The 22,166-nt window shown below is 49.4% G+C and overlaps 1 protein-coding gene across 1 annotated transcript in view; it reads right to left on the bottom strand.

Annotated features, from left to right (window-relative positions):
• The window catches only part of LOC135531501 (otogelin-like), a gene marked incomplete at its 3' end in the record, with an annotated part of 128,424 nt that extends 109,441 nt beyond the window's left edge, over window positions 1–18,983 (bottom strand). Inside the window, 6 exon segments of the mRNA XM_064959530.1 lie at window positions 1,352–1,560; window positions 5,969–6,090; window positions 7,555–7,712; window positions 8,216–8,314; window positions 10,144–10,378; window positions 18,945–18,983. Of these exon segments, the coding sequence (XP_064815602.1) occupies window positions 1,352–1,560; window positions 5,969–6,090; window positions 7,555–7,712; window positions 8,216–8,314; window positions 10,144–10,378; window positions 18,945–18,983 (862 nt within the window).
• Between the last annotated feature and the right edge of the window lie 3,183 nt (window positions 18,984–22,166).

Raw genomic sequence — 22,166 nt, 5'->3', positions numbered from 1 at the left:
CCGTAGCTGGTCTTCAGTCCCTCCTCTACTGTTCTCTCTTTCTCTGTTCTTACCGTAGCTGGTCTTTAGGTCATCCTCTACTGTTCTCTCTTTCTCTGTTCTTATCGTAGCTGGTCTTCAGTCCCTCCTCTACTGTTCTCTCTTTCTCTGTTCTTACCGTAGCTGGTCTTTAGGTCATCCTCTACTGTCCTCTCTTTCTCTGTTCTTCGTAGCTGGTCTTCAGTCCCTCCTCTACTGTTCTCTCTTTCTCTGTTCTTACCGTAGCTGGTCTTCAGTCCCTCCTCTACTGTTCTCTCTTTCTCTGTTCTTACCGTAGCTGGTCTTCAGTCCCTCCTCTACTGTTCTCTCTTTCTCTGTTCTTACCGTAGCTGGTCTTTAGGTCATCCTCTACTGTTCTCTCTTTCTCTGTTCTTACCGTAGCTGGTCTTTAGTCCCTCCTCTACTGTTCTCTCTTTCTCTGTTCTTACCGTAGCTGGTCTTCAGTCCCCCCTCTACTGTTCTCTCATTCTCTGTTCTTACCATAGCTGGTCTTTAGGTCATCCTCTACTGTTCTCTCTTTCTCTGTTCTTACCGTAGCTGGTCTTTAGGTCATCCTCTACTGTTCTCTCTTTCTCTGTTCTTACCGTAGCTGGTCTTTAGGTCATCCTCTACTGTTCTCTCTTTCTCTGTTCTTATCGTAGCTGGTCTTCAGTCCCTCCTCTACTGTTCTCTCTTTCTCTGTTCTTACCGTAGCTGGTCTTTAGGTCATCCTCTACTGTCCTCTCTTTCTCTGTTCTTACCGTAGCTGGTCTTCAGTCCCTCCTCTACTGTTCTCTCTTTCTCTGTTCTTACCGTAGCTGGTCTTCAGTCCCCCCTCTACTGTTCTCTCATTCTCTGTTCTTACCGTAGCTGGTCTTCAGTCCCTCCTCTACTGTTCTCTCTTTCTCTGTTCTTACCGTAGCTGGTCATCAGTCCATCCTCTACTGTTCTCTCTTTCTCTTTTTTTTACCGTAGCTGGTCATCAGTCCATCCTCTACTGTTCTCTCTTTCTCTGTTCTTACCGTAGCTGGTCTTCAGTCCCTCCTCTACTGTTCTCTCTTTCTCTGTTCTTACCGTAGCTGGTCTTCAGTCCCCCCTCTACTGTTCTCTCTTTCTCTGTTCTTACCGTAACTGGTCTTCAGTCCCTCCTCTACTGTTCTCTCTTTCTCTGTTCTTACCATAGCTGGTCATCAGTCCCTCCTCTACAGTTCTCTCTTTCTCTGTTCTTACCGTAGCTGGTCTTTAGGTCATCCTCTACTATTCTCTCTTTCTCTGTTCCTCCGTAGCTGGTCTTTAGGTCATCCTCTACTGTTCTCTCTTTCTCTGTTCTTACCGTAGCTGGTCTTCAGGTCATCCTGTACGTCTGCGTTGAAGTTGCCACAGAGACCGCAGGTCCTGCCCACCCACTCTGGGCTCAGCTTGATGTAGACAGAGCCACTGTGTCCGTCCCAGGCCAGGGTGAAGCCATGTTGCTGGGTCACCAAGACATAGCGGGAGATCCTCTCCAGCTCCACGTCATGGATGTGGTGAGGCAGCTGAACACTGCATGGTGGGAGAAGGAGAGAAGGAGGAGAGGAGGATGGGAGGAGGTGAGGAGGGCGGGAAGAGGAGAGAAGGAGGACGGGAGGAGAGGAGGAGAGGGGGACAGAAGGAGGAGAGAAGGATGGGAGGAGGGGAGGAGGAGAGGAGGACAGAAGGAGGAGAGAAGGATGGGAGGAGGGGAGGAGGAGAGGAGGAGGAGAGGAGGACGGGATGAGGAGAGAAGGATGGGAGGAGGAGGAGGGGAGGGGGAGGAGGTCCGGGAGGAGGTGGAGAGGAGGACGGGAGGAGGAGAGAAAGACGGGAGGAGGAGAAAAGGATGAGAGGAGGACGGGAGGAGAAGGAGGACAGGAGGAGGAGAGAAGGAGGAGAGGAGGAGAGGAGGAGGAGAGAAGGAGGAGAGGAGTATGGGAGGAGGAGAGAAGGAGGAGAGGAGGATGGGAGGAGAGGATGAGAGAAGGAGGAGAGGAGGATGGGAGGAGGAGAGAAGGAGGAGAGGAGGAGATAAGGAGGGGGAGGAGGAGAGGAGGAGGTGGAGAGGAGGGACGGGAGGAGGAGAGAAGGATGGGAGGAGGAGAGGAGGGACGGGAGGAGGTGGAGAGGAGGACGAAGAGAGAAGGAGGAGAGGAGGATGGGAGGGAGGAGAGAAGGAGGAGGATGGGAGGATGGGAGGAGGAGGAGGAGGAGAGGAGAGGTCAAATCAGTCAACCAGGGTTCTCTAAGTGTGTACAGTCGTGGCCAAAAGTTTTGAGAATGACACAAATATTAATTTTCACAAGATTTTCTGTTTCAGTGTCTTTAGATATTTTTGTCAGATGTTACTATGGAATACTGAAGTATAATTAAAAGCATTTCATAAGTGTCAAAGGCTTTTATTGACAATTACATGAAGTTGATGCATAGAGTCAATACTTTCAGTGTTGACCCTTCTTTTTCAAGACCTCTGCAATCCACCCTGGCATGCTGTCAATTCACTTCTGGGCCACATCCTGACTGATGGCAGCCCATTCTTACAAAATCAATGTTTGGAGTTTGTCAGAACTTGTGGGGTTTTGTTTGTCCACCCGCCTCTTGATGATTGACCACAAGATCTCAATGGGATTAAGGTTTGGGGAGTTTCCTGGCCATGGACCCAAAATATCGATGATTTGTTCCCTGAGACACTTAGTTATCACTTTTACCTCATAGCGAGGTGCTCCATCATGCTGGAAAGGGCATTGTTTGTCACCAAACTGTTCCAGGACGGTTGGGAGAAGTTGCTCTCGGAGGATGCGTTGCTACCATTCTTTATTCATGGCTGTGTTCTTAGGCAAAATTGTGAGTGAGCCCACTCCCTTGGCTGAGAAGCAACCCCACACATGATTGGTCTCAGGATGCTTTACTGTTGGCAGATGCCGCAAACAATGGGAAAAGGGATTCATCAGAGAGAATGACTTTACCCCAGTCCTCAGCAGTCCAATCCCTGTACCTTTTGCAGAATATCAGTCTGTCCCTGATGTTTTTCCTGGAGAGAAGTGGCTTCTTTGCTGCCCTTCCTGACACCAGGCCATCCTCCAAAAGTCTTCGCCTCACTGTGTGTGCAGATGTACTCACCCCTGCCTGCTGCCATTCCTGAGCAAGTTATGTACTGGTGGTGCCCCGATCCCGCAGCTGAATCAAATTTAGGAGACGGTCCTGGCACTTGCTGGATTTTCTTGGGCGCCCTGAAGCCTTCTTCACAACAATTGAACCGCTCTCCTTGAAGTTCTTGATGATCTGATAAATGGTTGATTTAGGTGCAATCTTACAGGCAGCAATATCCTTGCCTGTGAAGCCCTTTTTGTGCAAAGCAATGATGACGGCACGTGTTTCCTTGCAGGTAACCATGATTGACAGAGGAAGAACAAGCACCACCCTCTTTTAAAGCTTCCAGTCTGTTATTCGAACTGAATCAGAATGATAGAGTGCTCTCCAGCCTTGTCCTCGTCAATGGCATCATGTCAGCTGGTCCTTTTGTGGCAGGGCTGAAATGCAGTGGAAATGTTTTTTGGGGGATTCAGTTCATTTGCATGGCAAAGAGGGACTTTGCAATTAATTGCAATTCATCTGATCACACTTCATAACATTCTGGAGTTTATGCAAATTGCCATCATACAAACGGAGGCAGCAGATTTGTGAAAATGTATTTTTGTGTCATTCTCAAAACGTTTGGCCACGATTGTAGGTCTTTCATTCACTCTTATTCTGGACCTCAATTAGTTGAGACAGACCAGGAGTTGGACACCTGAAAGACTGCACACCCACTACCTCTCTTTCAGTTCGGGTCAAGACCAAGACAGGGAGGGGGGTGAGGGGTCCGAGACCAAGTTGTCACAGTTTCTGTTCGATTTGATTGGTTACCTTGTTTTCTAGTTTCCACGGTTACCCTGATCATTACGTATTGGTTTCACCTGTGGTTTAATTACCTTCTCTGTTCACCTGGGTGCCTTGCTATTTAGATTCCTCTGTTGTCCTGCATCTGTTAAGTTTCGTGTTTTGTTTAGTCTTGTGCTTTTGTTTTCCGTCAAGACTTGAAGTCAAAGATCTGGATGTACCCTTATCTCTGCTGGCTGCATTTCACTGCATCTGGGTTCGAGTTCGTACCAGCATTATTGTAACACAAGTCAAGAACGATGCAAGTCCAATTTCAAGACCACGGTTGTAAATGTGTCAAATCATCATGATATCAAGATCTCAAAATGTCCAGTATTACTGTGGTCATATTTCAGAAGAACAAATGGACTCTTTAGATATTCCGAATGGTGATGAAATGGATGCTGAGGACAAACAGAGAGACACTCTACACATTATCACTAACCCACTGATTTAATTTGATTTGAAACAGGTCTATAACAGATGAAAAGACTTAAGTAGGTTCCACCCCCTAAATAGGTTCCACCCCCCCTACTAAATAGAGCTGTGAAACAATGTCTTATCGACCAGCAAATCAAGGACATTCTGACCACCGCCACAATGTTTGAGGATATTTGTCAACAACAGTGAAGGACAGTAATGTTATGAGTAAAGTAGAATGCCCAGGCAGGTTTCAATAGTCGATGAGATATTGTGTCATGAAAGGAGTGTGGATATTTGGCCATGGCGAAGAGGTTTTATGGGCCGACTGAATGAGAGCTGGTAATTATATGATTTTCAATCCGGTGGCTCCGGTTGGACTCGGCAAGAAATTACGAGACCTCGTTGTCCGAGACCAGACTCAGTAAAAACACAGAGACAAGACCTCAATATGTTGTCTGGAGACCAGACTCACTACAACACATTGTGATGTCACAACGGAGACCAGACTCACTACAACACATTGTGATGTCACAACGGAGACCAGACTCACTACAACACATTGTGATGTCACAACGGAGACCAGACTCACTACAACACATTGTGATGTCACAACGGAGACCAGACTCACTACAACACATTGTGATGTCACAACAGAGACCAGACTCACTACAACACATTGTGATGTCACAACAGAGACTAGACTCATTACAACACATTGTGATGTCACAACGGAGACCAGACTCACTACAACACATTGTGATGTCACAACAGAGACCAGACTCACTACAACACATTGTGATGTCACAACGGAGACCAGACTCACTACAACGCATTGTGATGTCACAACGGAGACCAGACTCACTACAACACATTGTGATGTCACAACGGAGACCAGACTCACTACAACACATTGTGATGTCACAACGGGGACCAGACTCACTACAATGCATTGTGATGTCACAACGGAGACCAGACTCACTACAACACATTGTGATGTCACAACGGAGACCAGACTCACTACAACACATTGTGATGTCACAACGGAGACCAGACTCACTACAACACATTGTGATGTCACAACGGAGACCAGACTCACTACAACACATTGTGATAGTCACAACGGAGACCAGACTCACTACAACGCATTGTGATGTCACAACGGAGACCAGACTCACTACAACGCATTGTGATGTCACAACGGAGACCAGACTCACTACAACGCATTGTGATGTCACAACGGAGACCAGACTCACTACAACGCATTGTGATGTCACAACGGAGACCAGACTCACTACAACGCATTGTGATGTCACAACGGAGACCAGACTCACTACAACGCATTGTGATGTCACAACGGAGACCAGACTCACTACAACACATTGTGATGTCACAACGGAGACCAGACTCACTACAACACATTGTGATGTCACAACGGAGACCAGACTCACTTACAACACATTGTGATGTCACAACGGAGAGCACTTCATTTTAACACCTTTCTCAGATCTTATTTTACATCTGCTTATAAAACATTTATTAAACAAACCTGTAATCAATCACTCAGCCAATCAATCAGTCGATCAACTCAATCGATTACCTCTGTCCCTTGAAGGTAACTTTGGACCTGTGCAACCTGATCTCTCCTTCCCAGGGCAGGAAGAGACTAACTGACCGCGTGCAGGAGTAGGGAGACGAGCGGCAGTCTGGGTCATTGTGGACCTGTAAAATCAACAGAATACACTATTTATTCATTTATAAAACATTTTAGTTAGTTAGTTGATAATAACAAATAAGGAAATGCCATCAATAAAATACAGAGACATTTAGATCAAAGACATCGCTACCATACAAAACATGAACCAAGAAACAAGTGACCAGACCGAACAAGACCAACAGTCCCCCCACACCCCCCAACCCCCACACCCCCCCCCCAACCCCCCCACACACCCACCCCCTCCACCCCCACATACCACAACTCCAGAAACGTAAAACCCCTGGGCATTCCCAAATCATGTGAACAAAATGTACCAGGAGCCCCCTGAGGGGGAGACCAGTCCCTGTTTCCTACTATGAATAAATAATGAGTGGATTGGATGGATACACCATTGTGCCCCCGGGGGGGACTCCATATGCCCACAAAGCAGAACGCAGCTGGAAGTCAAAGGAAGTTCCAGGTACAGTTGTTCCTTATTCTAGTTTTCTAGTTTTCTCCTGGAGCGACTTCCTCTCGGTTACTCAGCTTGTTTTTTAGGAACAAAGTCGAGGTTTGTTGCGGACGGTTGAGATGCATTGTGGGTAATTGCAGTAGCCTAACGGTAATTGACATAAATTAGTCCAGTAATGAGATGGCTTTCAGTTAATCTTCAGAGCAAATATTACCCTGAGGCCAAGACTGTACTCTTCTACCATAAGACTGTCCTGAGAACGGACAACCCTTAGAAACACTGTGAGATGAAGAGCAGCTCTGGGAAATGATACTCATGGGGAGTGGAAATCCTTGCTAGCCGATGATGAATAAAATCACTGATATTCAGCATTTCAGTCAATAAGAATTGAAAATCGAATTGTTTTATTTCATACAAAGCACTCACTGTTGAAGCCCAAGTTGAGCCTATCATATCAATAGTCCCCACTTTCCTTTAAAGCCAAGTTGAGCCTTCCATATCAAATCATAGTCCCCACTTTCCTTTAAAGCCAAGTTGAGCCTTCCATATCAAGTCATAGTCCCCACTTTCCTTTAAAGCCAAGTTGAGCCTTCCATATCAAATCATAGTCCCCACTTTCCTTTAAAGCCAAGTTGAGCCTTCCATATCAAATCATAGTCCCCACTTTCCTTTAAAGCCAAGTTGAGCCTTCCATATCAAATCATAGTCCCCACTTTCCTTTAAAGCCAAGGTGAGCCTTCCATATCAAATCATAGTCCCCACTTTCCTTTAAAGCCAAGGTGAGCCTTCCATATCAAATCATAGTCCCCACTTTTCCTTTAAAGCCAAGTTGAGCCTTCCATATCAAGTTATGGTCCCCACATTTCCTTTAAAGCCAAGTTGAGCCTTCCATATCAAATCATAGTCCCCACTTTCCTTTCCAACCCTGTATTGTTTATACACCTACTAGACCAGATATGGATCTGTGATATGCTACTGAGAGCCCTGCTCTATGCTGGTTAACATGCAGCGGCATTACCTGTATGAGGATGCTGGCCTGGCTGGTGTCTTCACAGTCTCTCAGCAGAGTATAGGTACATCTCCCAGGAAAGTGATAGTACAGCCCATCAAACGTCTCGTAGTTATACTGGCCCCACGACCGACACGCCATCTCCCTCTCAAATCCTGGGTTAGGAACTGGACAGACAGACAGACAGACAGACAGGCAGACAGACAGACAGGCAGGCAGGCAGGCAGGCAGGCAGGCAGGCAGGCAGGCAGGCAGGCAGACAGACAGACAGACAGACAGACAGACAGACAGGCAGGCAGGCAGGCAGGCAGGCAGGCAGGCAGGCAGGCAGGCAGGCAGGCAGGCAGACAGACAGACAGGCAGGCAGGCAGGCAGGCAGGCAGGCAGGCAGGCAGGCAGGCAGGCAGACAGACAGACAGACAGACAGACAGACAGACAGACAGACAGACAGACAGACAGACAGACAGACAGTTGGAGGGTGAATGGGTAATGTGTTGGTACAACAGTCCATACAATTCCCAATGAATGCTGTCTGTCATCCCTCACTTCAACCATCTGTACCCTACTCCAGATGAAGCTCTGGATAGGAGACTGTTAACCTGTCTGTCATCCCTCACTTCAACCATCTGTACCCTACTCCAGATGAAGCTCTGGATAGGAGACTGTTAACCTGTTTGGCATCGTGTTCCAGTAGCTTGGTATAAACTGCAGTCACATGACTCAGGATGGACACACTGACCTCCATTCAGACAAGGAAACGAACAGGGATCTGAAACACAATCACATTCAGTATCATACAGAAGTTATCCACCTTTATAAACCAAATACACTAACTCTACAGAGAGTTTTTATTTCCATGAAGATATTGAAGATTATTTGATGAATTCTCTAATGATAGCAATATAAAGCCCTTCTTAACCAAATATTTAAACAATCCCACAGTAGACTGAAACCAGCGTTGTGCTGTGCCAGAGGCTGTGTTGCCTGTTCAAGATCAAATACCTGGAAAGTCACAACTTTCCATTTTTATTTTACCTTTATTTAACCAGTCAGTTAAAGAACAAATTCTTATTTTCAATGACGGCCTAGGAACAGTGGGTTAACTGCCTGTTCAGGGGCAGAACGACAGATTTGTACCTTGTCAGCTTGGGGGTTTGAACTTGCAACCTTCCGGTTACTCGTCCAACGCTCTAACCACTAGGCCACCCTTCCGCCCCATGACGGCAGCTTTGGAGAAAGTCCCCACCTCCACCTTCCTCCCTCCCCCTCCGTTCATCCCTTTCTCCTTCTCTTCTTCTCCTTCTTCTTCTTCTACCTGACCTTTACATCAGTTCTTCTTCTACCTGACCTTTACATCAGTTCTTCTTCTACCTGACCTTTACATCAGTTCTTCTTCTACCTGACCTTTACATCAGTTCTGCATCTACCTGACCTTTATATCAGTTCTTCTTCTACCTGACCTTTACATCAGTTCTTCTTCTACCTGACCTTTAGGTCAGTTCTTCTTCTACCTGACCTTTACATCAGTTCTTCTTCTACCTGACCTTTACATCAGTTCTTCTTCTACCTGACCTTTATCTCAGTTCTTCTTCTACCTGACCTTTACATCAGTTCTTCTTCTACCTGACCTTTAGGTCAGTTCTGCATCTACCTGACCTTTACATCAGTTCTTCTTCTACCTGACCTTTACATCAGTTCTTCTTCTACCTGACCTTTACATCAGCTGCATCTACCTGACCATTACATCAGTTCTTCTTCTACCTGACCTTTACATCAGCTGCATCTACCTGACCTTTATATCAGTTCTTCTTCTACCTGACCTTTACATCAGTTCTTCTTCTACCTGACCTTTATATCAGTTCTTCTTCTACCTGACCTTTACATCAGTTCTTCTTCTACCTGACCTTTACATCAGTTCTTCTTCTACCTGACCTTTAGGTCAGTTCTTCCTCTACCTGACCTTTACATCAGTTCTTCTTCTACCTGACCTTTATATCAGTTCTTCTTCTACCTGACCTTTAGGTCAGTTCTGCATCTACCTGACCTTTACATCAGTTCTTCTTCTACCTGACCTTTACATCAGTTCTTCCTCTACCTGACCTTTAGGTCAGTTCTTCTTCTACCTGACCTTTAGGTCAGTTCTGCATCTACCTGACCTTTATATCAGTTCTTCCTCTACCTGACCTTTATCTCAGAGCTAAGCCTGAGTGGCTAGCACCTATAGCTGCAGCTCCTCATCTCATCTTGCCCTGGCAACATATGTGGTCTGAGGAGGGAGGGAAAGAGGGACAGATGGAGAGTGGTGGTAGGACCTGACCCTGTTAACCTGTTAACCCAGCCGTATTATAGACGTACTCATTAAAGACCCCCTTAGACTAAGCTGGGCTGGACAAAAGGGGCTCCGCCTCACCTCTCTTAGTGTCTGTTGTAGAGAGATGACTCAGGCCAGACAGAGGGGGTAATTGTTCTTGGAAACGATGGGAAGTTTGGGAGAGGGATGTTAACCTTGCACATTTAGATTCAAACATCCTACGGGGTCGTTTACACAATCACTTCTGTCCATAAATGGCTTTTCCCACCTAACATACAGTGGCCTACCTGTTGGCCTACGCAGACCTACTGATGACCTCAGTGCTTCCTTTGAGTCTGAAGATGAATCGACTACAGTTGTGTTGAAGTAGTGGACTGAAGATCTGCCAACTGAAGATGACTTGACGGGTGATTGGTTGACGGACGAAGAGTTGGATGAAGATGAGTGAACTGAGGAGATGTTGGTTGACGTGTTGGCTAGTGATGCATTGGTTGCTAATGTATCTGCTGTTCTATGAAGTTCCTTTGGGGAAAGATTTGAAAAGAAAGAACAATTAAATACAATAGAATTATCTGCAACGTGCACTCAGAAGAGACAATCATTTAATCCTATAGCTGTATGAGCCTGTCCTGACTTGACCAGAGTCCTGCTCGCCAGACTCAGCAGCTGTATGAGCCTGTCCTGACTTGACCAGAGTCATGCTCGCCAGACTCAGCAGCTGTATGAGCCTGTCCTGACTTGACCAGAGTCCTGCTCGCCAGACTCAGCAGCTGTATGAGCCTGTCCTGACTTGACCAGAGTCATGCTCGCCAGACTCAGCAGCTGTATGAGCCTGTCCTGACTTGACCAGAGTCATGCTCGCCAGACTCAGCAGCTGTATGAGCCTGTCCTGACTTGACCAGAGTCCTGCTCGCCAGACTCAGCAGCTGTATGAGCCTGTCCTGACTTGACCAGAGTCCTGCTCGCCAGACTCAGCAGCTGTATGAGCCTGTCCTGACTTGACCAGAGTCCTGCTCGCCAGACTCAGCAGCTGTATGAGCCTGTCCTGACTTGACCAGAGTCCTGCTCGCCAGACTCAGCAGCTGTATGAGCCTGTCCTGACTTGACCAGAGTCCTGCTCGCCAGACTCAGCAGCTGTATGAGCCTGTCCTGACTTGACCAGAGTCATGCTCGCCAGACTCAGCAGCTGTATGAGCCTGTCCTGACTTGACCAGAGTCCTGCTCGCCAGACTCAGCAGCTGTATGAGCCTGTCCTGACTTGACCAGAGTCCTGCTCGCCAGACTCAGCAGCTGTATGAGCCTGTCCTGACTTGACCAGAGTCCTGCTCGCCAGACTCAGCAGCTGTATGAGCCTGTCCTGACTTGACGAGAGTCCTGCTCGCCAGACTCAGCAGCTGTATGAGCCTGTCCTGACTTGACCAGAGTCCTGCTCGCCAGACTCAGCAGCTGTATGAGCCTGTCCTGACTTGACCAGAGTCCTGCTCGCCAGACTCAGGAGCTGTTTGAAAGAGTCTAGTCCTGACCAAATATATTACATGTTATCATTTACACATGGAGAGTCTCATCTGTGTTTGAGAGAGTGAAGAATGGATCATTCCCAGAAAACCAAAACTAAGCTCTTTGTAACAGAAACTGATTCGCTTTAATTAACAGTGTTAAAGTTTCCTGAGTTTAATAACGAATAGCCATGCTCTCAGGTGACAGATTTAATACTGAGTTGATTAAATGTTTGACATCGAAACGTTTTATCGTACAATCGTATGTTTTGGTTTCACAAAATTCCTCTAAGATTTACAGTAGGCTACGTTGGTGCCAAATCAGAGTCTGGAGTGATTTGATAAAGAGTTAGAGAATTTCAGGTAGAATAATTCTAGAATGTGTAGAAGCCCTTCTACTGATAGAATGTTGGCTTCAAATCAATCATCTACAATGATATGATAAAGAGTTAGAGAATTTCAGGTAGAATAATTCTAGAATGTGTAGAAGCCCTTCTCTACTGAGAGAATGTTGGCTTCAAATCAATCATCTACAATGATATGATAAAGAGTTACAGAATTTCAGGTAGCAGAATCGTCATGACGAGAGGTGAGAGAAGAGAACTGTCATCCACAACACACTACACTCTTATGGACAACAAAAGAGCTGTTCAGAGGCTATTTGAAGTGAGCAATGGTCAAATGATATGCAGTGGTGGAATAAGTACCCAATTGTAATACTTGAGTTAAAAGTAAATATAGTATTTGGTTTTAAGTATTATTAAGTATCAAAAGTAAATGTAATTGCTAAAATATACTTGAGTATTAAAATTAAAGTAAAAATATAAATAATTTCATATATCTTCTATTAAGCAAACCAGACGGCATAATAGCCATTCAAAATGTAAAGAGTACTTTTGGGTGTCAGGGAAAATGAATGGAGTAAAAGTGCATTATTTCTTTTTAGGTATGTAGTGAAGTAAAAGTAAAAGTTGTCAAAAATATAAATATAGTAAGAAGTATAGATACTCCAAAAAATGACTTACAGTAAGTAGTACTTTAAAGTATTTTCACACTTCTAACCAGCCTCAGCCCCAGCCTCCACCTCTACCCTGTCCCCTGCCTCCACCTCTACCCTGTCCCCCGCCTCCACCTCTACCCTGTCCCCAGCCCCAGCCTCCACCTCTACCCTGTCCCCAGCCCCAGCCTCCACCTCTACCCCATCCCCATCTTCTACCCAGCCTCCATCTCTACCCCAACACCATCTTCTACCCAGCCTCCACCTCTACCCCATCCCCATCTTCTACCCAGCCTCCACCTCTACCCCAACCCCATCTTCTACCCAGCCTCCACCTCTACCCCATCCCCATCTTCTACCCAGCCTCCACCTCTACCCCATCCCCATCTTCTACCCAGCCTCCACCTCTACCCCAACCCCATCTTCTACCCAGCCTCCACCTCCACCTCTACTCCATCCCCATCTTCTACCCAGCCTCCACCTCCACCTCTACCCCATCCCCATCTTCTACCCAGCCACAGCCCCAGCATCCACCTCATCCCTATCCCCAGCCCCAGACTCCACCCTATCCCTATCCCCAGCCCCAGACTCCACCTCCACCTCATCCCTATCCCCAGCCCCAGACTCCACCTCCACCTCATCCCTATCCCCAGCCCCAGACTCCACCTCCACCCCATCCCTATCCCCAGCCCCAGACTCCACCTCCACCTCATCCCTATCCCCAGCCCCAGACTCCACCTCCACCTCATCCCTATCCCCAGCCCCAGACTCCACCTCCACCTCATCCCTATCCCCAGCCCCAGACTCCACCTCCACCCCATCCCTATCCCCAGCCCCAGACTCCACCTCCACCCCATCCCTATCCCCAGCCCCAGACTCCACCTCCACTCTCATCCCTATCCCCAGCCCCGGACTCCACCCTATCCCTATCCCCAGCCCCAGACTCCACCTCCACCTCCACCTCATCCCTATCCCCAGCCCCAGACTCCACCTCCACCCCATCCCTATCCCCAGCCCCAGACTCCACCTCCACCTCCACCTCATCCCTATCCCCAGCCCCAGACTCCACCTCCACCTCCACCTCATCCCTATCCCCAGCCCCGGACTCCACCCTATCCCTATCCCCAGCCCCAGACTCCACCTCCACCTCCACCTCATCCCTATCCCCAGCCCCAGACTCCACCTCCACCTCCACCTCATCCCTATCCCCAGCCCCAGACTCCACCTCCACCTCCACCTCATCCCTATCCCCAGCCCCAGACTCCACCCTATCCCTATCCCCAGCCCCAGACTCCACCTCCACCTCATCCCTATCCCCAGCCCCAGACTCCACCTCCACCTCATCCCTATCCCCAGCCCCAGACTCCACCTCCACCTCCACCTCATCCCTAACCCCAGCCCCAGACTCCACCTCCACCTCAGCCCTATCCCCAGCCCCAGACTCCACCTCCACCTCATCCCTATCCCCAGCCCCAGACTCCACCTCCACCTCATCCCTATCCCCAGCCCCAGACTCCACCTCCACCTCATCCCTATCCCCAGCCCCAGACTCCACCTCCACCTCATCCCTATCCCCAGCCCCAGACTCCACCTCCACCCCATCCCTATCCCCAGCCCCAGACTCCACCTCCACCTCATCCCTATCCCCAGCCCCAGACTCCACCTCCACCTCATCCCTATCCCCAGCCCCAGACTCCACCTCCACCTCATCCCTATCCCCAGCCCCAGACTCCACCTCCACCCCATCCCTATCCCCAGCCCCAGACTCCACCTCCACCCCATCCCTATCCCCAGCCCCAGACTCCACCTCCACCTCCACCTCATCCCTATCCCCAGCCCCGGACTCCACCCTATCCCTATCCCCAGCCCCAGACTCCACCTCCACCTCCACCTCATCCCTATCCCCAGCCCCAGACTCCACCTCCACCCCATCCCTATCCCCAGCCCCAGACTCCACCTCCACCTCCACCTCATCCCTATCCCCAGCCCGACTCCACCTCCACCTCCACCTCATCCCTATCCCCAGCCCCGGACTCCACCCTATCCCTATCCCCAGCCCCAGACTCCACCTCCACCTCCACCTCATCCCTATCCCCAGCCCCAGACTCCACCTCCACCTCCACCTCATCCCTATCCCCAGCCCCAGACTCCACCTCCACCTCCACCTCATCCCTATCCCCAGCCCCAGACTCCACCCTATCCCTATCCCCAGCCCCAGACTCCACCTCCACCTCATCCCTATCCCCAGCCCCAGACTCCACCTCCACCTCATCCCTATCCCCAGCCCCAGACTCCACCTCCACCTCCACCTCATCCCTAACCCCAGCCCCAGACTCCACCTCCACCTCAGCCCTATCCCCAGCCCCAGACTCCACCTCCACCTCATCCCTATCCCCAGCCCCAGACTCCACCTCCACCTCATCCCTATCCCCAGCCCCAGACTCCACCTCCACCTCATCCCTATCCCCAGCCCCAGACTCCACCTCCACCTCATCCCTATCCCCAGCCCCAGACTCCACCTCCACCTCATCCCTATCCCCAGCCCCAGACTCCCTCTCCACCACATCCCTATCCCCAGCCCCGGACTCCACCTCCACCTCATCCCTATCCCCAGCCCCAGACTCCACCTCCACCTCATCCCTATCCCCAGCCCCAGACTCCACCTCCACCTCATCCCTATCCCCAGCCCCAGACTCCATCTCCACCCCATCCCTATCCCCAGCCCCAGACTCCACCTCCACCTCAGCCCTATCCCCAGCCCCAGACTCCACCTCCACCTCATCCCTATCCCCAGCCCCAGACTCCACCTCCACCTCATCCCTATCCCCAGCCCCAGACTCCATCTCCACCCCATCCCTAGCCCCAGACTCCAACCCACCTCAGCCCTATCCCCAGCCCCAGACTCCACCTCCACCTCATCCCTATCCCCAGCCCCAGACTCCACCTCCACCACATCACTATCCCCAGCCCCAGACTCCACCTCCACCTCATCCCTATCCCCAGCCCCAGACTCCATCTCCACCCCATCCCTATCCCCAGCCCCAGACTCCACCACCACCTCAGCCCTATCCCCAGCCCCAGACTCCACCTCCACCTCATCCCTATCCCCAGCCCCAGCATCCACCCCATCCCTATCCCCAGCCCCAGCATCCACCCCATCCCTATCCCCAGCCCCAGCATCCACCCCATCCCTATCCCCAGCCCCAGCATCCACCCCATCCCTATCCCCAGCCCCAGCATCCACCTCAGCCCTATCCCCAGCCTCAGACTCCACCTCCACCCCATCCCCAGCCCCAGACTCCACCTCCACCTCAGCCCTATCCCCAGCCCCAGCATCCACCCCATCCCTATCCCCAGCCCCAGACTCCACCTCCACCTCATCCCTATCCCCAGCCCCAGACTCCACCTCCACCTCATCCCTATCCCCAGCCCCAGACTCCACCTCCACCCCATCCCTATCCCCAGCCCCAGACTCCACCTCCACCTCATCCCTATCCCCAGCCCCAGACTCCACCTCCACCTCATCCCTATCCCCAGCCCCAGACTCCACCTCCACCTCCACCTCATCCCTATCCCCAGCCCCAGACTCCACCTCCACCCCATCCCTATCCCCAGCCCCAGACTCCACCTCCACCCCATCCCTATCCCCAGCCCCAGACTCCACCTCCACCTCCACCTCATCCCTGACCCCAGCCCCGGACTCCACCCTATCCCTATCCCCAGCCCCAGACTCCACCTTCACCTCCACCTCATCCCTATCCCCAGCCCCAGACTCCACCTCCACCTCCACCTCATCCCTATCCCCAGCCCCAGACTCCACCTCCACCTCCACCTCATCCCTATCCCCAGCCCCGGACTCCACCCTATCCCTATCCCCAGCCCCAGACTCCACCTCCACCTCCACCTCATCCCTATCCCCAGCCCCAGACTCCACCTCCACCTCCACCTCATCCCTATCCCCAGCCCCAGACTCCACCTCCACCTCCACCTCATCCCTATCCCCAGCCCCAGACTCCACCCTATCCCTATCCCCAGCCCCAGACTCCACCTCCACCTCATCCCTATCCCCAGCCCCAGACTCCACCTCCACCTCATCCCTATCCCCAGCCCCAGACTCCACCTCCACCTCCACCTCATCCCTATCCCCAGCCCCAGACTCCACCTCCACCTCAGCCCTATCCCCAGCCCCAGACTCCACCTCCACCCTCATCCCTATCCCCAGCCCCAGACTCCACCTCCACCTCATCCCTATCCCCAGCCCCAGACTCCACCTCCACCTCATCCCTATCCCCAGCCCCAGACTCCACCTCCACCTCATCCCTATCCCCAGCCCCAGACTCCACCTCCACCTCATCCCTATCCCCAGCCCCAGACTCCATCTCCACCCCATCCCTATCCCCAGCCCCAGACTCCACCTCCACCTCAGCCCTATCCCCAGCCCCAGACTCCACCTCCACCTCATCCCTATCCCCAGCCCCAGACTCCACCTCCACCTCAGCCCTATCCCCAGCCCCAGCATCCACCCCATCCCTATCCCCAGCCCCAGCATCCACCCCATCCCTATCCCCAGCCCCAGCATCCACCCCATCCCTATCCCCAGCCCCAGCATCCACCCCATCCCTATCCCCAGCCCCAGCATCCACCCCATCCCTATCCCCAGCCCCAGACTCCACCTCCACCCCATCCCTATCCCCAGCCCCAGACTCCACCTCCACCTCATCCCTATCCCCAGCCCCAGACTCCACCTCCACCTCATCCCTATCCCCAGCCCCAGACTCCACCTCCACCTCCACCTCATCCCTATCCCCAGCCCCAGACTCCACCTCCACCCCATCCCTATCCCCAGCCCCAGACTCCACCTCCACCCCATCCCTATCCCCAGCCCCAGACTCCACCTCCACCTCCACCTCATCCCTGACCCCAGCCCCGGACTCCACCCTATCCCTATCCCCAGCCCCAGACTCCACCTCCACCTCCACCTCATCCCTATCCCCAGCCCCAGACTCCACCTCCACCTCCACCTCATCCCTATCCCCAGCCCCAGACTCCACCTCCACCTCCACCTCATCCCTATCCCCAGCCCCGGACTCCACCCTATCCCTATCCCCAGCCCCAGACTCCACCTCCACCTCCACCTCATCCCTATCCCCAGCCCCAGACTCCACCTCCACCTCCACCTCCACCCCATCCCCAGCCCCAGACTCCACCTCCACCTCAGCCCTATCCCCAGCCCCAGCATCCACCCCATCCCTATCCCCAGCCCCAGACTCCACCTCCACCTCCACCTCAGCCCTATCCCTATCCCCAGCCTCCACTTCTACCCTATCCCCAGCCCCAGACTCCACCTCCACCTCAGCCCTATCCCTATCCCCAGCCCCAGACTCCACCTCCACCTCAGCCCTATCCCTATCCCCAGCCTCCACTTCTACCCTATCCCCAGACTCCACCTCCACCCCATCCCTATCCCCAGCCCCAGACTCCACCTCCACCTCAGCCCTATCCCCAGCCCCAGACTCCACCCTATCCCTATCCCCAGCCCCAGACTCCACCTCCACCTCAGCCCTATCCCCAGCCCCAGACTCCACCTCCACCTCAGCCCTATCCCCAGCCCCAGCATCCACTTCTACCCTATCCCCAGCTTCTACCTCGCCTCATCCCCAGCCCGGACACCTGAGCCCTCCAACCTCTGCTTTCATCTCCCAGACCAGACCAGACCAGGGACAAAGGCACAGAGAGGAGAGAGGAGAGAGGAGAGAGGAGGGAGGAGAGGAGAGAGGAGGGGGAGGGGCTCGCTGAGCTGCGTTTGCATTATTAAGCATTGATTATTAGGAGCCTCATTGTGAACAGAGAGCTGAGTGAGAATTACTGATCGTACAAAAGCAGATGTATCTGTCTCCTTGTAGTGACTCTCAACAACATGCAGTTATCATGTTGCAGCTCAATTATGGAACACGTGATGTCATCAAACTGAGACATTGCTTGTTAGAACAGGAACTACAGATTATAGAACAGATAGAACTGTTGCACGTTGGGCTCTTGGGATGTAGCTGAGTTAGGATTGAAAATAAATGGTCATTAGGACCAAGGGACAGTATGAGAACTAAACTGCGTGACCCCAGCTAGTGTGAGTTTTCTACATTGTTTACTAACCTAAACTATGGTTTTTCACAGAGAAACACTGTTATGGAACATGTTATCTAATGGGAGTAGTTTGTAGATATGGGTAAGACATCTTGTGACTCTAATGAAGTGTACAGATCATGTACAAATTGCATGCATTTTGTTCTACTTGACCATATGACTAGGTAAACTAGTAATGTTACAACATAAATAAAATGTACTTTATATTAAAAAACGGTAATACACATAGAAAAATATTTGTACATATTTCCTCCAATTTAATCTAATGCACAGACACTACAAAACGAGCTTGGTTGGGGTCTTTATGTACTGAAAGATATCCAGGTATAATTTCTGTATTTTTCTGTGAATGAAAAGCTGAGGGTCATTAGTTGTGATTTCTGGTGTCTGTGCCTGACATATTTAACGTGCTCTATCAATGCTGCGTTTCAAAACAGCGGCTCCGCTCTCCTACCTGTCCTCTTTGGGAAGCGGTATCCCATTTCGCCAGCATTATACTGCTGCTTTTGCTGTTGGGAGAAAGAGAGAACAAGGAAAGGTTTGTTCCTAGAAGGTAATCAGCACTTGTGTTGGTCAGGAAAAAGAACCGCGGCGCAAAAAGACTAGGACCTTTTCTCTGACATCAACAGAATCCGAGGCTGAAAATGTCTACTGTGTGACTACAACTCAGACAATAAACACAACACTCAATACATTCGCAATGAAAACCATCTCAAAATGACAGTGTAACAACGTCTTCATTGTTTTTTTTAATTATAACATAATAATAATAACACATTATTTTACAAATTAATTATACATGATTTATGAAACTCACTTATCATGCCAGTTTGTTATATTCACTGCGTCTATGCCCCACGAAATGTGCGCTGAAATAAATGAGTAAAACAATAAATGGAAGTGATGGGTGATCGAAATTATTAAAAGGTCAAATAAAAACCTTTCTGAGTAAATCGATAATACGACATCAGAATATCAGAATGTGAGAAAAATCACCGATAAAAGTAGGTACAGTTCTACACATATAACAGGTGCGCAAATATAGCGTCCATAAAAGTGCATTACAATATTCTGCATCTATGAAATTGAAAACATTTGGCTAGTTGTATTCCTGAAAAAAAACTTGCAAATTAATGATTAAATGGTAAGAAACTGAGAGAAAAAAAATGACCACAAATAAAACAAAATATATAAACATGAATAGTCTATGTAGATTATTCAAAGAGTAGGACAGGAGGCTAAGCCACTAAAATGAACACGGGATTTACCTTGATAAATTAGAATAAAATAGAACGATAAAAAATGCAAAAATCTTTTCCTGCTGAAAATTAAATTAGGATCCATTCGTGATTCATACAACCCACGGTCAGTGGAATCGCTTTCTCCCCCGCCAGGTAAAATGGAATTTAGCTGCACCATCGATACATTTTTTCTGATACCATGTGGATAATTTCCTCCTCACAGATTTCCTCTCCTTCTCTCTCTTTTTCCATTCGGGTTATTCCGGAGCAGCATCCTTGCTCCTTGGATAGGCACCAGCCGCACCTGCTCATTTGCATAATATATGCAAGGATGGCAGGTAAACTAGAGGCGCGAGGACAGAGATGCACCCGGGTTCTGAGGTGGTGCAATATTACCACTTAGGTGGACATGTTTTGTAAAACACTTTAACATCCAGTGGGAAAGTATGGTTAAATGTGCTTCTAATTTGTGATTTTTGATAGATCGCCTATAGGGCCCAGACTATAAATTCAGTAGGCCTAATTTTGGAAAAGTAAACATTCAACAAATATAATATAATTTGTATCACAAGCCATAGGAACGTGTTTTTGTTTTAAATCTAGGCTAAATGTGTTTCTAAATGTTACATTTAAGGCACTTGAGATTTTATTTTTTACACCTGATAGTGTTGCATATCTGAAACGTCTACAGCTATTAATACCGGTAACAACTCATCTACTGCCTCGACAGCGCCCTCATGTGTTCAATATGTCAGTCCATTATATTAATACTGCACAACATGCAGTGGGAGAGAGAGAGAGTTTGGTGAGACAGGGACGCAGCTTAAGCCTCACCTTCTACAACATATATATCAACGGATTGGTGCGGGCACTAGAAAGTCTGCAGCACCCGGCCTCACCCTACTAGAATCTGAAGTCAAATGTCTGCTGATGATCCTGGTACTTCTGTCACCAACCAAGGAGGGCCTACAGCAGCACCTAGATCTTCTGCACAGGTTCTGTCAGACCTGGGCCCTGACAGTAAATCTCAGTAAGACCAAAATAACGGTGTTCCAAAAAAGGTCCAGTCGCCAGGACCACAAATACAAATTCCATCTAGACACCGTTGCCCTAGAGCACACAAAAAACTATACATATCTCGGCCTAAACATCAGCGCCACAGGTAACTTCCACAAAGCTGTGAACGATCTGAGAGACAAGGCAAGAAGGACATTCTATGCCATCAAAAGGAACATAAAATTCAACTTACCAATTAGGATCTGGCTAAAAATACTTGAATCAGTTATAGAACCCATTGCCCTTTATGGTTGTGAGGTCTGGGGTCCGCTCACCAACCAAGAATTCACAAAATGAGACAAACACCAAATTGAGACTCTGCAAAAACATCCTCAGTGTACAACGTAAAACACCAAATAATGCATGCAGAGCAGAATTAGGCCGATACCCACTAATTATCAAAATCCAGAAAAGAGACATTAAATTCTACAACCACCTAAAAGGAAGCGATTCCCAAACCTTCCATAACAAAGCCATCACCTACAGAGAGATGAACCTGGAGAAGAGTCCCCTAAGCAAGCTGGTCCTGGGGCTCTGTTCACAAACACAAACACACCCCACAGAGCCCCAGGACAGCAACACAATTAGACCCAACCAAATCATGAGAAAACAAAAAGATCATTACTTGATACACTGAATTTTTTTTTAAACAGAGCAAACTAGAATGCTATTTGGCCCTAAACAGAGAGTACACAGTGGCAGAATACCTGTCCACTGTGACTGACCCAAACCTAAGGAAAGCTTTGACTATGTACAGACTCGGTGAGTATAGCCTTGCTATTGAGAAAGGCCGACGTAGGCAGACATGGCTCTCAAGGGAAGACAGGCTATGTGCTCACTGCCCACAAAATGAGGTGGAAACTGAGCTGCACTTCCTAACCTCATGCCCAATGTATGACCATATTAGAGAGACATATTTCCCTCAGATTACACAGATCCACAAAGAATTCGAAAAACAAACCCAATTTTGATAAACTCCCATATCTACTGGGTGAAATACCACAGTGTGACATCACAGCAGCAAGATGCAGCAAGATGTGTGACCTGTTGCCACAAGAAAAGGTCAACCAGTGAAGAACAAACACCATTGTAAATACAACCCATATTTATGCTTATTTATTTTCCCTTTTGTATTTTAACCATTTGTACATCGTTACAGCACTCTATATTTCCATAATATGACATTTGTAATATCTTTATTAGTTTGGAACTTCTGTGAGTGTAATGTTCACCGTTCATTTTTATTGTTTATTCCCCTTTTGTATGTTATCTACCTCACTTGCTTTGGCAATGTTAACACGTTACCCATGCCATTGAAGCCCCTTGAATTCAATTGAATTGAGAGAGAGTTAGAGAGAGAGAGAGACAGAGTTAGAGAG

Source organism: Oncorhynchus masou, unplaced genomic scaffold (genome assembly GCF_036934945.1).
Source record: "Oncorhynchus masou masou isolate Uvic2021 unplaced genomic scaffold, UVic_Omas_1.1 unplaced_scaffold_1607, whole genome shotgun sequence".
NCBI lineage: Eukaryota > Metazoa > Chordata > Actinopteri > Salmoniformes > Salmonidae > Oncorhynchus > Oncorhynchus masou.
Note: the sequence above shows the minus strand (reverse complement) of the source record. Positions and strands in the feature narration are given on the sequence as shown.